This window comes from Solanum stenotomum, chromosome 10, assembly GCF_019186545.1.
Source record: "Solanum stenotomum isolate F172 chromosome 10, ASM1918654v1, whole genome shotgun sequence".
NCBI lineage: Eukaryota > Viridiplantae > Streptophyta > Magnoliopsida > Solanales > Solanaceae > Solanum > Solanum stenotomum.
Window position 1 is genome coordinate 34285532 of NC_064291.1, and position 15001 is coordinate 34300532.

Sequence of the window (15001 nt, forward strand, 5' to 3'; positions counted from 1 at the left end):
AAAAGTAATGACTTTTTGGAAGGATTATCGTTACACGTGAATTTCAAATAAATTCAGTTGCGCCAAATTAATTTTGTTATTTAATTAACATTATGAATTAATTTATAAAAGAAAAGAAATGATTTAACAAAATTGTTAAATAAATTTTGTCCAAAAATATTATCAATCAATCACATTATTTGCCAAATCCAAATCCAAAGCCGAGGTCGAAGCCGAGCGAGCGATGACGACGGCGCGAGGGGGCACCTTCTTCTTAACCCTTTAAGAACTAAAGGAAGTGTTTCCTAATATAAGGACAACAATTTCCTTTCTTCTACCAATATGGTAAAAATGACCTTTCATTTGCACTTTTGCAATGACTTTTCATTTTCCCTCCAAAATTGGTTCCCCCACTTTCATTGGTTCTTCCACTTTCCATTTTCTTTTTTTATTTTCCATTCACACCTTGCTAAACCTAACAATCCCCCACATGAATGGAGAATGACTATTGTTAAAACATATGCATGAAAAACTTGTGTGTCTCGTAAGTAAGGGTTAATCGCATCTGGATAAGTAGGTTTCCCTTTAAACTTTCCATAGTGAACATATAACGGATATACTCGGTCAATCGGTAGATTTGATATCTTTGAACATTCGAGCTTTAGTGTATACCTAAACAACATAAGTCACACAATCAACCCTTGAACTGTTTTTGGTTCTTATTGTTTTGTTCGTTTCAGCCATGAACACATCTCGGTTAATAAGTGCTTAGAGAAATGGCCTTACCGGATTTTCCTTGAAGCGGCTTACACTTCACACTTACATAGGTGGTTTCTAACTGTGTTATCCCGTAGATACACTATTTGATATACCCTGTATCAAACTTAGAAACCATTAAAAAGTCCTTATGCCTTTATCCTGGTTACTGAACATTGTCTCATCATGAGAATGGACCATCAAATATGTTTTAACAATGTTGAACCGTCATCTATGACTTTGTTTGATCTCCTTGAACCTAGATCTTGGGATCTCCAGTCTTCTAGGTAGAGTTACTGTCACGATGACTTGTTTTCGGCCATGGTCCCATTCCCGTCGATGAGCTCTCAACTCCCTCTCTAGTTAGGCCTTTTGTAAGTGGATCCGACACATTATCCTTTGACTTTACATAGTCAATTGTGATAATTCCACTAGAGAGTAGTTGTCTAACAAAGTTATGTCTTCATCTCATGTGACGAGACTTCCCGTTATACATAACACTTTCAGCCCTTCCTATTGTAGCTTGACTATCGCAGTGTATGCATATATGGGCAATTGGTTTGGGCCAAAACGGAATATCTTCTAAGAAATTCCGGAGCCATTCAGCTTCTTCACCTACCTTGTCTAAGGCGATGAATTCTGACTCCGTTGTTGAGCGAGCTATACATGTTTGTTTGGATGATTTCCAAGATATTGCTCCTCCACCAATAGTGAAAACATATCCACTCGTGGATTTTGTTTCGGTTGACCCAGTAATCCAATTTGCATCACTATATCCTTCAAGAACTGCTAGATATTTGTTGTAATGCAAAACATAGTTTTGAGTATCTTTTAAGTACCCCAAAACTCTCTTCATTGCCAACCAATGATTTTGATTGGGATTACTTGTGTATCGACTCAGTTTACTTATAGCGCAGGCTATGTCTGGTCGTGTACAATTCATGACATACATCAAACTTCCCAATAGTCTGGCGTAATCCAATTGAGACTGACTTTCACCTTTATTCTTAGCAAGATTAAGGTTCACATCAATTGGGGTTTTTGCCATTTTTAAATTCAAATACTTGAACTTTTCAAGTACCTTTTGAATATAATGAGATTGAGACAACGCTAGACCGTTAGGAGTTTTGTGAATCTTTATTCCCAATATCAAATCAGCTACTCCTAGATCTTTCATATCAAACTTACTAGCAAGCATACGCTTAGTAGCTTTTATATTGGCAATGTCCTTGCTCATTATCAGCATGTCATCCACATATAGGCATACAATGACTTCCTGACTCGTAGTGTCTTTAATGTAAACACATTTATCACACTCATTGATCTTAAATCCATTTGACAACATGGTTTGATCAAACTTTGCATGCCATTGTTTCGGTGCTTGTTTTAGTCCATAAAGTGACTTAACAAGTTTGCATACTTTCTTTTCTTTGCCGGGAACTACGAAGCCCTCAGGCTGTTCCATGTAGATTTCTTCCTCCAACTCTCCATTTAAGAATGCGGTTTTCACATCCATTTGATGGATTTCAAGACCGTATACTGCAGCTAGGGCAATTAACATCCGAATTGATGTAATCCTAGTCACTGGCGAGTATGTGTCAAAATAATCAAGACCTTCTTTCTGTCTAAAGCTTTTGATAACAAGTCTTGCTTCAATAGTTCCATCATCTTTCATCTTCTTTTTGAAGATCCATTTTGAACCCAAAGGTTTGTTCCCTGGAGGAAGATCAACCAACTCCCAGGTATGATTGCTTAAGATTGATTCAATCTCACTATTGACAACCTTCTTCCAAGAGGTTGAGTCGCTAGACAACATCGCTTCCTTGAATGTTTGAGGCTCACTTTCAAAAAGGAATGTTACAAAATCAGATCCAAATGAAGTAGCTGTCCTTTGACGTTTACTGCACCTTGGACTCTCTTCATTAGTTTCATTCTCTTTTGGTTCTTCTCGAGGTTGTTTAGACCCCCCACTAGATAACTCAAGTCTAGTTTTATACGGATAGATATGTTCAAAAAATTCAGCATTATCTGATTCCATTACCATATTATCATGAATATACGGATGTTCGGACTTATGAACCAAAAATCGACATGCCTAACTATTTGTTGCATATCCAATGAATACACAATCCACAGTCTTAGGCCCTATTTTCACCCTCTTAGGTATAGGAACCTGGACCTTGGCAAGACACCCCCACACTTTGAAATATTTCAAGTTGGGTTTTCTACCTTTCCATTTCTCATATGGAATAACATGTGTCTTCGTATGAGGCACTTTATTGAGTATTCGATTTGCCGTAAGGATAGCCTCCCCCCCACAAGTTTTGTGGTAAACCTGAACTTATAAGTGGGCATTCATCATTTCCTTTAAAGTTCGATTTTTTCTTTCTGTAATTTCATTAGATTGTGGAGAGTAAGGAGCAGTAGTTTGATGGATTATTCCATTTTCCAAACATATTTCTGCAAATGGAGATTCATATTCTCCACCTCTATCACTTCTGATCATTTTGATCTTTCTATCCAACTGATTTTCAACTTCAGTTTTATATTGCCTAAATGCATCTATTGTTTCATCCTTATCATTTAGCAAATAGACATAACAATATCTAGTGCAATCGTCAATAAAAGTTATGAAATACTTTTTCCCACCACGTGTTGGTGTTGACTTCATGTCACAAATGTCAGGGTGCATTAGTTCTAAGGGATATGAATTCCTTGCAACAGATTTATAAGGATGCTTAGCATACTTAGATTCAACGCAAACTTGACATTTTGATTTATTGCACTCAAATTTAGGCAAAATATTTAAGTTAATCAGCTTTCGCAAGGTTTTGTTATTAACGTGTCCCAAATGTTCATGCCATAAACATTTAGACTCAAGCAAGTAAGAAGAAGCAGAATCTTTATTCATATCAACTGCAATTACATTGAGTTTAAAAAGGCCCTCAGTGAGGTAACATTTTCCTACATACATCTCATTCTTACTTACTACAACATTATCAGAAACAAATACACATTTGAATCCATTCTTAGTCAGAACTGGTATAGAAACTAGGTTCTTTCGCAATTCCAGAACATACGAGACCCTGTTCAAAGTCACCACCTTGCCTGATGTCATCTTTAGGAGGATCTTGCCAGTTCCTTCCACCTTTGCAACAGCGAAATTTGCCATAAACAACTTCTCGTCTGCAGGTGCTGGAGTATATGATGAAAATAATTCTTTATTGGCACAAACATGGCATGAGGCACCAAAATCTATCCACTATTCTCTTGGATTTCCAACCAAGTTGCATTCTGAAAGCATTGCACAAAGATCGTTCATCTCTCCTTTGGATTCAGCCAAATTTGCTTGATCCTTCTTCTTGTTCTTCTTGGGACCCCTATATTCAGTAGCCTTATGACCACATTTGCCACAGTTGAAGCAGCTTCCATTGAATTTCTTCTTAGGAGGATTGCTCTTTGGACCAGATGCTTTCTTTCTTTTCTTTGATTTTGTGGGATTTTCTTCAACAATATTTACTCAAGATATTGCTGAATTACCACGTGACCTCTTTTCTGCAGCCTTGTTGTCCTCTTCGATTCTCAGTCTTACCATGAGATCTTCAACAGTCATCTCCTTGCGTTTATGATTCAAGTAGTTTTTGAAGTCCTTCCACAATGGAGGTAACTTCTCAATAATTGCAGCCACTTGAAATGCATCATTCACAACCAATCCTACATTAAAGATTATGTGAGTATTAAAAATAAACTTAATATTTCCAACATAGGTATTAAATAAATGTATACCTTCAGCAAGGAGATCATGTATTATGACCTGCAATTCTTGAACTTGGGTGATAACGGTCTTACTGTCTATCATCTTATAGTCCTCTACAAGAAAAGAGTAAAATTGTGACGGAATATTTGAAACGGAGAAGTCTGTCACAAATTGTCACGAAATTTTGACGGATTTGTGACAGATTAATCTTATAGAAATAAAAAAATTAAAAGAATTTTTTTACCTACTAAAATTCTGAAAGTGACGGATTTGTGATAGATTTATAACAAATATTTAATATAAGTTTTGTGACAGAACATTTCCGTCACAAAATGATAGCAAATAAAAATAAATGAATATATGTAGTCACAAAATCATCAAAAATATTATGACGGATTTACATTCCGTCTCAATTTAATAAAAAGACAATAAATTATAAAATCTTTAACTTAATGAACCATTTTTTCCGCGAAATTTTTTAAAAATATTAGATGACCTTTTAACTTTCCCCCAAAATTTTCAGCACTTTTAGTTTTCACTACAAGAAAAAGCCTTTATTAAGACCAATATTTAAGGACGAGTCTATATTCTTGTCTCTAAAAATATATCTATTGGGACGAGATTATATTTTGGTCCTTATTGGTATATGTTATAATGAAGACATTAAATTCGGTCCCTAAAAAAGTTACTAACTAGTTCTTAATTTATTCTTATTATTAGCTATAGTATTTTTTTCAATATATTTTTTAAAAATATTAAATTTATTATATTCAAAGGGTGATATGGTCAAATTGTCATTTCATTTATTACTTTATGTCTCAATTTATGTGATACCATTTCAAATTTCGAAAGTCAAATAATTTAAATTTGATCGTGAATTTTTTGGCATGAAATCTTTAAATTTTTTGAAATAAATTTTTCATATTTCAAAATTAAGTAAAAATTACTATAAATTAAAATAATTAAAAAATATATTGAAAGATGCCACATAATTTTGGACAAAGGGAGTACCCTTCAAGATTAGTACTAAGTCAATATTTATCAAGTAAAAAATGAACGAAGAAAATAAAAATATTTTTATTATAAATTCTTAATAAACATGTGAAAGAAAAATGTGATAATTATTTCCTTTGTGGCCGACAACTCCACAGTAGACTGCACCTCTTCCTTGACTTCAATCCATCCCCCACGTGTCCACCTGCTTCCCTTTAATTTTTTTATTTTCAACAACAAGAGATTTAGTTTCCAAAGAATAAAGTGTAAATGTAATTGGATGCATATTTTGAGGCTTGAGCGGGAAAGTCTTTCCGCCAATACGAAAAGTTTTTCTTTTATCAAATTTGAGGCGCTAAAAAATTAATTCTAAAAGTAAAACGAAAAAAACTAATTCTCAAAATAGAAGCTTGTCCTAAAAGTTGCCCTAATCTCTTCAAATCACCACTACAATTGAGAATGAATGAAACCCAACTGCCCTAGCTAATCTCAGCGATGTTTTGCCCCTTCAATGGATAGATGTGTATTCTTCTTTGTGCTATTGTTGTCTCCCCTAATCTCAACTACATTCTTCCATTAAATTGGTAAAGGTGTCTTCTTCTTCCTCGTGTTGTTGTTACTCGATCTGATTGAAATAGAATCCATTAAAACTTTGCTCGAGACAAAATTTCAAGTGTGTTCATTCTTCTGATCGAGTTTTTGCTGCACTGTTCGAAATATAATCCAACACAGCTTTGCTTGGGACAATATTTCAGGTGGGTTCATCTTCCGATCGAGTTGTTGTGTTTCTTTCATAAGTTATATGAATAACGTTTTTTCTTGTGTATTCAAGTTACTTCTTCTTCATCTTTTTTAACATTTATTAGGTTAATGATTTCAACTGCAAAAATTATTGGGTGTTGAGATTTTGCGACCATATACATGATACATAAATATACAAGTATATGACTTGTAATTCAATGACTCATCTTCTTGGTTACAAGTAAATATTAGAAACTCCAAGTATAAAAACATAGATGTGAGACACATTTGCTAGTACATAGCAGCCAGCTGCTCTTTTTTAACATTTACATTTAGAACATAGTACATTAATTTCTAAATTAGCAGCAACTGTACATATCTTTTATGCTGGCTCTGTTTTTTATTTTTTACACAACTTCATAACGACATAAATTTTGTTTTAAATATTTTTACTATGCTGCAACACTATCGCTGCTAGCTACCCTGTTTTAACGGTTTCTGCCGAGATGTTGTTAATCTAACTTGTCTTTTATTCTAATTTATTCCATTTGCTTATATTATCTACCTAATGTTATTTAGTTGTGGTTCTTCAAAATAGATGTTGGATTCTTGGCTAATGTATCTCAAAGTTTTCTAATTTTTCTTATTTCTTGCTTCTTCTACTGATGTTTCTGGATATCACTTTGTTAATGACTAAACACCTATTTATTTGCTTGTTCCTAAAGAACAATGTAATTATGTATATTCCAAAGAGAAAATCAAATCTTCATCAACTCATGCTTTTAATTTATTAGAAAATAATCTCCTTTACATCAATTCTCATTTCATTCTCTTTTGTTCTATAAACTTTTTCAGGTAGTTTGTGTATGTCTATTAGTTTCTGGAAGATTTCTACATTGGTGTTTCTATCATTGCTTAAGTTAGGTAAGAGGATAATTTACATCTTAAAGCATTTATTTTATGTGACCAAGTAGGATACAAAACTTATTATCACATTTGCTAAAGGTTAGTTTCTTCTTCGTACTAATTAAATCACTAAAAAAGATATTGGTGTCGTACGAGTAGAATGAAGCTTATAAATTGAATACATCTTTGGCATATCTGTTTTTACATGATCACCTTGACATGTAGTATTATTTAAAATAAAATAGTACACTATTTCTAGGTTCTAACTACTATAACTTTTGGTGATTAACTGATTGTTTATGAATTTGAATTCATTATATTTTGCTATCTCTAGGTTCTAGTGTCATATATAAATTAGTAGTCATCATGTAAGTTTTAACACATTTATTATTTGTGTCAGTGTATATAATATGAGTAACTCTGATCGTGAGTGGATGTATGCTAGAATACTGGAAGATGGATTCATAAATCCAAAGTTTATTGATGGAGTTGAGAACTTTGTTGCATTTGCAAAAGAACATCCACAGTGCATGGATGGTGAGAAGTTAAGATGTCCTTGTAATCATCGTAAGTGTCGAAATAAAAATATTTTGGATGAGTTTACAATTATGACACATCTAGGAACTTATGGCTTTGTACCGGATTATTACCGTTGGTATCACCATGGAGAAAGTTATATTTCAAATCCAAGTGTGCTTAACGATCATCAAGAAGAAGCTTCTGGTGAAACCGTGAATCCTCAATCCCATAATGCATTCCGGTCAATGGTTTTTGATGTTGCTGGGCCTTCTTATAATGGTAACGTGGAAGAGGACCCAAATCCAACAACACAACATATTTATGATATGCTCAAAGCATCGGAACAAGAGATTTGGACGGGAAATCCACATGGACATACACAATTGTCTGTTGTTGCTCGTTTGTTGAATCTTAAGGCAGAACATCATTTTTCGGAAAGGTTGTATGATGAGTTATGTCAGTTTATATCAGAATTGATGCCAAGTGATAACAAAATGATCGATAGCTTCTATGGTACTAAAAAGCTAATGCGGGGATTAGGCTTGCCAGTCGAGAAGATTGATTGTTGCAAAAATGGATGTATGCTTTATTGGCGTGAGGACAGTGAACTAATCAATTGCAAATTTTGCTCTCATCCTCGATTTAAGAGATCAAAACATCAACGTTCCAAGAAGAAAACTAATATTTCTTATAAGAAGATGTATTATTTTCCTTTAACTCCACGGCTACAAAGGTTGTATGCATCTAATGCAACAGCAAAACATATGAGATGGCATTCAGAGCATGAAAGAGATGGTGTCATGCGTCATCCCTCAGACTCTCCTGCTTGGAAGCATTTTGATGAGACGCATCCACATTTTGCATCTGAAGTTAGAAATGTTAGATTGGGTTTGTCTACTGATGGGTTTCAACCGTTTGGTCAATCAGGCCAACAATATTCCTCTTGGCCTGTGATAGTTACACCATATAATTTACCACCTTGGATGTGCATGAAAGATGAATACATGTTTTTATCTGTGATTGTACCTGGTCCAAAAAATCCAAAACAAAAAATTGATGTCTTTTTGCAACCCCTCATTGAAGAGTTGAAAGAATTATGGGAGGTAGGAGTCCAAACATATGATGTTTCAAGTAAAAATAATTTTCAAATGCAAGTTGCATTGATGTGGACAATAAGTGATTTTCCAGCGTACTCAATGTTGTCGGGTTGGAGTACAGCAGGAAAATTAGCTTGTCCTTATTGCATGAAAGATTCTGATGCTTTTTCACTATCCAATGGTAGAAAAGTCTCATGGTTTGACAATCACAGAAAGTTCTTACCACCAGATCATACATGGCGAAAAAACAAAAAGTGGTTCAAGAAGGGTCAAATAGTACATAAGGTTGCATCTACTGAACAATCAGGTTTACAAATACTTAGGGAGATTGAGGATTTGGGACTCATGAAAGTGACAGAACTTTGTTCTGATAAGGTGAATGCAAGAATATCAAAGAATAGCTTATGTGGTTGGAAGAAAAGAAGTATATTTTGGGACTTGCCTTACTGGAAAACAAATCTTATTCGGCATAACCTTGATGTGATGCACATAGAAAAAAATGTGTTTGATAACATTTTTAACACCATCATGAATGTTAAGGGAAAAACAAAGGACAATGCCAAATCTAGAGAAGATTTAAAAGTACTTTGCAATCGTCCAGAGTTGCATCAGGATGAAACTACTAAAAAGTACCCGAAAGCTTGTTACATGTTAGATGATAATGCCAAAAAAGTGCTTTGTAAGTGGTTGCAAGAGTTGAGATTTCCTGATGGTTATGTGTCTAACATGGGAAGATGTGTTGACATGAACAAGCTTAAACTCTTTGGTATGAAGAGTCATGATTGTCATGTATTTATGCAACGGCTCATACCTATTGCATTTCGAGATTTGCTTCCACGAAATGTGTGGGAACCATTGACAGAGTTGAGTCTTTTTTTTAAAGATCTCACTTCTACCTCAATAACTGAGGAACACATGAGACAATTAGAAAGAAATATTCCTCTCATCTTGACTAAGCTTGAGCGCATTTTTCCTCCAAGCTTCTGGGATTCTATGGAACATCTTCCCATCCATTTAGCTTATGAAGCACGTTTAGCAGGCCCAGTTCAAGAACGATGGATGTATCCATGTGAAAGGTAACTTAAGTTAATTATATATTATAAGATATATAAATATACTAGTGATACTATATTGACATATACTTACATTATGTTTGAAGGAAACTCCATGGGGTGAAGTATGATATCAAAAATAAGAATAGAGTTGAAGGTTGTATACGCAACGCATGTTTGGTTAAAGAATCATCAACACTTTGTACGCACTACTTTAAGTCAGACATTTTGACTAGATATAGAAAAGTGCCACGAAATGCGGATGATGGTGGGGTTGGAGAGGACCATCCTGAAATGTTGTCTATTTTCAAGCATGTTGGTCGTGGTTTTGGTAAAAAGAAAATAAGAAGGTTAGATGATAGAGAATATCATGCAGCTCGGACATATATTTTGTTGAATTGTGATGAAGTGAAACCATATATAAAGTAAGTTAATTATCATGATCTAGATATACATATTATTTACATTTGAAGTTATTGAAATAAATTAACTTTTTTTTCTTCAGAATTTTTGAGGATACCTTGAGACAAATACAACCATGTATTCAAGATAGCGAGATTGATGCTAAACTTGAAACAGAGTTTGCGTCTTGGTTTAATCAATACGTAAGTACTAATAGATCTAAATTAATCTATACAGTAAATTCAATATAATCTTAATGTATGCCTAATTACTTATAGTGTCAATAGGCACGTGATCCTTCATCCGGCATTACCAATCAATTCATGAAAGATCTTGCAGAAGGGCCACTGCATAAGGTTCAACCCTTTAATGGATATGTTGTAAATGGTTACAAATTTCACACTGAAGAATACGGTTCAAATAAATCTACAATGAATAGTGGTATATGCATTAAGGGCTCTAGTCACAGTGCAAATGAGATCGATTATTATGGTATATTGACAGAAATTCTGCAGCTAGAGTATCATGCATTACCATTTAAGCGAATCGTATTATTTAAATGTTCTTGGTTTGATCCAACACCAAAACATGGTACAAGAGTACATCCACAATATAATCTTGTTGAGGTTAACAGAAGAAGAGCGTTTAATAAATATGAGCCATTTATTATGGCTGTGCAAGCTTCTCAGGTGTATTTTGAAACCTATCCTTCAGTAAAGAGGACACAAAATGATTGGTTAGCTGTTTGTCAAATAAAGGCACGTTCAATTGTAGATGTTCCAAATATAGTAGAAAAACCTCACACACTGAATGATCTAGCTTTTCAAGAGGATAACAGTCAAATGCATGAAATTGAGATTTGTGAAGATGAAACACCTTATATATTGAATGATCCAGATGGTATTTTTATTGACATGGAGGAGGAGGAGGAAGGAGAGAGGGAAGAGGAAGAGAGGGAGATGGAAGAAAATGATGAGGCTAATGACAATGATGATGAGGAGGAGGAGGATGTTGATGATGGGGGGGAGGAGGATGATGAGGATGAGGATGAGGATGAGGATGAGGATGAGGATGAGGAGGATGGTGATGATGATGATGATGAAGATGACAACGAGGAAGGGAAAGAAGAATATGAACATCAAAACAAAAAGAGAAGAAAGTGTTGAGATTAATGTCACTTGAAGTTTTTAAATTTAGTTTTTCTATTAATCTAAAGTTGAATGTACTGTTTTATGCTACAAGTGATTTTCATTTTCTTAGTTTTGCTATTATATCTTGTGATTTGTGTTGGGCATCTTATATTATATATCTACAAAATGAACTAATACAATTTGAATGTTTGTTGATTTTTTATCAAGAACTTTGTTGCTGCAATTGTACAATGTCTAGGTAATTAAAATTTAAGAATATGAGTGATACGCCATCATCAAATGCTGGTTCTCCTACTGGTCCTTGTACTCCAACCACTCCTAGTACTCCAGATGTCTCTATTGGGTCTACTAGTTGCTCATCAACATCTGCTCGGTTGGTCATCTCAGTTGTAGTGGAAAAGTAAGAAAGATATTTTTGTATAGTTGATCTAATTTTTTCTAATATAAGTATTATGAAATGTGTTAATTTATTTTTAATTTTATTTCAGATTCGTTCCTAATGGTCATTCTATCTCGAAGACCATCACAGAAACTTTCAAGGAACGACAAGATGCTACTGGCTACTCATGGAAGGATGTCAGTCAATCAACTCGTAAATTTTATTGGCATGAATTTTTGGTAACTATTGCTTTATATTTAAAATTTATAAGTAATTTATTTAATATATGTCTCTATGTGTTTATTTCACTAAGTAATTTTTTTCCAGAAATCATATCAGTGGAATCCTACTGAGAATTCTATAATGGAACGTACATGGAATAAGGTGGCATCCACTTTATACTCCAAGAAAATGTATATTTGGCGAAAAGGTACAGTCAAACCTAATTTTGTTTTGGAGGATATTTGGAGAAGTTGGAAGACGCATTGGGCCTCAGATGAATGGATGGATAAATCTCGTATCGCCACTCGAAATCGATGTAGTGAGACTGGTGGATTAGGCACTGGTCCAAGCAAGCATACCGGTGGTTCTAGATCAACAGTGGAGCATACTATAAAATTGGTACCAAATTTAACACTTTCTATAATATTTTTCTAATCGTATCTCTTATTTTAATATTAAACTCTATTTTTTAGGCAATAGAATTACGTCGTCCACCAAATTCGTGGGATATATTTAAGAAGTTGCATAAAAGAAAGGATGGCAGCTTTGTTGATGCCAAGTCTAAATGCATTAATGTAAGTTGTGTGTGTTGCTCTTCTTTAACCAAACATTGTAGGACTGATCCTTATTTTGTGAAGCTTTTAAAAAAGAAAAAGGTAGATTTTATGTAGTTGTGTGTGTTGCTATTAAGAAGATTTGCTATAATTGTTTGTGTTGCAATTGAGCAAATTTTTGGGGCAGCTCTTTGTGCTGTTTTGTTGGGCAATTTTGAAGCAGATTTTGTGCTATTATGGATAGATTTTGTGCCTTTTTTTGTGGCAGATTTTGTGGCAGTTCTTTGTGCTGCTTTGTGCAGCTCTTTGTGCTGTTTTTGGTGCTAATTTGAGCAGATTTTTATCATAGTTTTGATCATATGTTTTGCAGTTATTTGAGCAGTTTTTTAATGCAATTTGGAAGTAGATTTTGTGCCTTTTTTGATAGATTTTGTGCTATTTTTGGGGTAGATTTTGTGCTGTTTTTTTGTGCAGATTTTTATCTTACTTTTTTTTATCAAATGTTGAGTAGTTATTTGGACAGTTATTAATGCAATTTGAAGCAAATTGTGTGCCTTTTTTTTTATATATATTTTATGCCATATTGGGGGCAGATTTTGTTCTGTTTAAAGAGTTTGTGCTGTCTTTTGGGTGCATTTTTTTTACAGAGTTGCTAGAAGCAACTTAATATGCACATATTTGTGGAAAGCTTGAGTTTTTGGTGGTTGATTGTTTGAAAATTTCAGGATAAAATGGAGGTTGTCTTAGCTGCTGCTATTTCTAGCTCCTCAAATGATTCACAAGAAGTTCAAGAACTTGATATAAATAACTTATACTTTGATGTTGTGGGTGGAGAAAAAAAACGACGTGTGTATGGTTTAGGCTCTCAAGGTTTGGCGTTGTATCAAGATCAAAATTCTGTCACTTCGCGCAATTTACCTGCGGTGTCTGATGATGTTGCTGAAAAGCGCATTAAACTACTTGAGGAAGAAGTGTTGCATATGAGAGAAAATCAAGAGAGAATTCTTCAAGAACGTTTAGAGGCGGAGGTGCAACAACGAGTAGAGCACGAGGTCTCGCGTTTGAGGCAACAAAGTGATGATCGATTCAAGTCTATGGAGGAACGATGGTCTCGCATGATGAGCGAGATGGCGTTATCCTCACGCTCATCTAGTAATCCTTCTCCTTAATAGGAAATGACCAAATGTTTATGTGTTTAAATATTTGTACACTTTTGCTTATTGAAGTTGTGCTTTGACATGTTTTAACTTCATAATTTTGTATTATAAATCTAATATTATGTTTGTTATATCATGGTGGTTAATTATTTTTATGTCTTTGACTAATTTACAATATATACATATATATATATATATATATATATATATATATGTATATATAAATAATAATTGTCGACTACAATATATAGCAATTATTATTTATTAAATTAAAATCAAATTTGTGACGGATTTAATCTGTCACAATTAATTCTAAATTTGTTACTAATATCTACAAGAGCAATTTTGTGACAAAATATTTCATCACAATTTACTTGTAACGAAATATTCCGTCACAAATATTGTGAATATATTTAGAAATTTGTTACAGAAACGATTCCGTCACTATTTTGTAACCAAATATTCCGTCCAAAATTCTGTCTCAAATTTGTGACGGAATTTAATTCAAATACAAGGATTTATATTGTCACCGTCAGGTCTGTCACTATGCCGTCACAATAAATGTGTGACGGAATTGAAATCCGTCACAATGAGTTTATGACCCCAGGTTCTGGGACGTCCATTTTTCCGTCACAAATCCGTCACACATTAGCATTTGTGACGGATTTGTGACAGAATCGTCTGTCACAATTTTGCTTTTTTCTTGTAGTGAAAAACTTTGCCACAATAAACTTCTTCATTCCGGCATCCTCTGTTTTGTACTTCTTTTCTAAAGCATCCCAGAGTTTTTTTGAGGTTTTCACATTACTATACATATTGTACATATCATCCTGCAGGCCATTTAGAATATAATTTTTACACAAAAAATCAGAATGTGTCCATGCTTCTGTTACCAAGAATCGTTATTCAGGCGGAGTTTCATCCGACATAACAAGAACGTTCTCATTAATGAACCTCTGCAGACTCAACGTAGTCAGATAGAAGAACATCTTTTGCTGCCATCTCTTGAAGTCGACTCCAGAAAACTTTGCAGGTTTCTTAGCCGGTGCTAGTGCAACATTTGAACGATTGTGTGCAACCGATGTTGTTGCAGCACTTACTGTTCCAGCATTTACTTGACTTGAATTAGTCATTTTTCTGTCACAAATGGCAGACAATTTAGTATGTGAAATACTACCAGTAAAGAATAAATCCTTACACCGACTGTTTCTGATTTAACGATAAAGTTTTTATGTTCTTTTAATCGTTAACCGAATGAATTTTAAAAATTCAAACAGAGTAGAAAACCATAAAGGTTTTAATCTCCAGAAACCTCAAATACAGAAACTATTAAATT

The 15001-nt window shown here is 34.1% G+C and overlaps 2 protein-coding genes across 2 annotated transcripts; both read left to right on the plus strand.

The window, feature by feature from the left end:
* The first annotated feature begins 7542 nt into the window (after window positions 1-7542).
* LOC125842930 (uncharacterized) lies at window positions 7543-11757 on the plus strand. The gene is made up of 5 exons (XM_049522205.1): window positions 7543-9824; window positions 9908-10225; window positions 10306-10405; window positions 10490-11212; window positions 11608-11757. Exons 1-5 carry the CDS (start codon window positions 7543-7545, stop codon window positions 11755-11757), a joined length of 3573 nt encoding a protein of 1190 aa, XP_049378162.1.
* A 675-nt stretch (window positions 11758-12432) lies between these two features.
* On the plus strand, window positions 12433-13734 carry LOC125842527 (uncharacterized). The gene is made up of 2 exons (XM_049521828.1): window positions 12433-12529; window positions 13234-13734. The coding sequence occupies exon 2, from the start codon at window positions 13240-13242 to the stop codon at window positions 13675-13677; it is 438 nt and encodes a 145-aa protein (XP_049377785.1). The 5' UTR covers window positions 12433-12529; window positions 13234-13239; the 3' UTR covers window positions 13678-13734.
* Window positions 13735-15001: the final 1267 nt, after the last annotated feature.

Excerpts from the sequence above, each read along its gene's own strand:
- LOC125842930 (XM_049522205.1), top strand. The coding sequence starts at position 7,543 with ATGAGTAACTCTGATCGTGAGTGGATGTATGCTAGAATACTGGAAGAT. Across the intron at positions 10,406-10,489 it reads CGTCTTGGTTTAATCAATAC|GCACGTGATCCTTCATCCGG; the intron begins GTAAGTACTAAT and ends TAGTGTCAATAG. Across the intron at positions 11,213-11,607 it reads ATGATGAGGAGGAGGAGGAT|AATATGAGTGATACGCCATC; the intron begins GTTGATGATGGG and ends TTAAAATTTAAG.
- LOC125842527 (XM_049521828.1), top strand. The coding sequence starts at position 13,240 with ATGGAGGTTGTCTTAGCTGCTGCTATTTCTAGCTCCTCAAATGATTCA.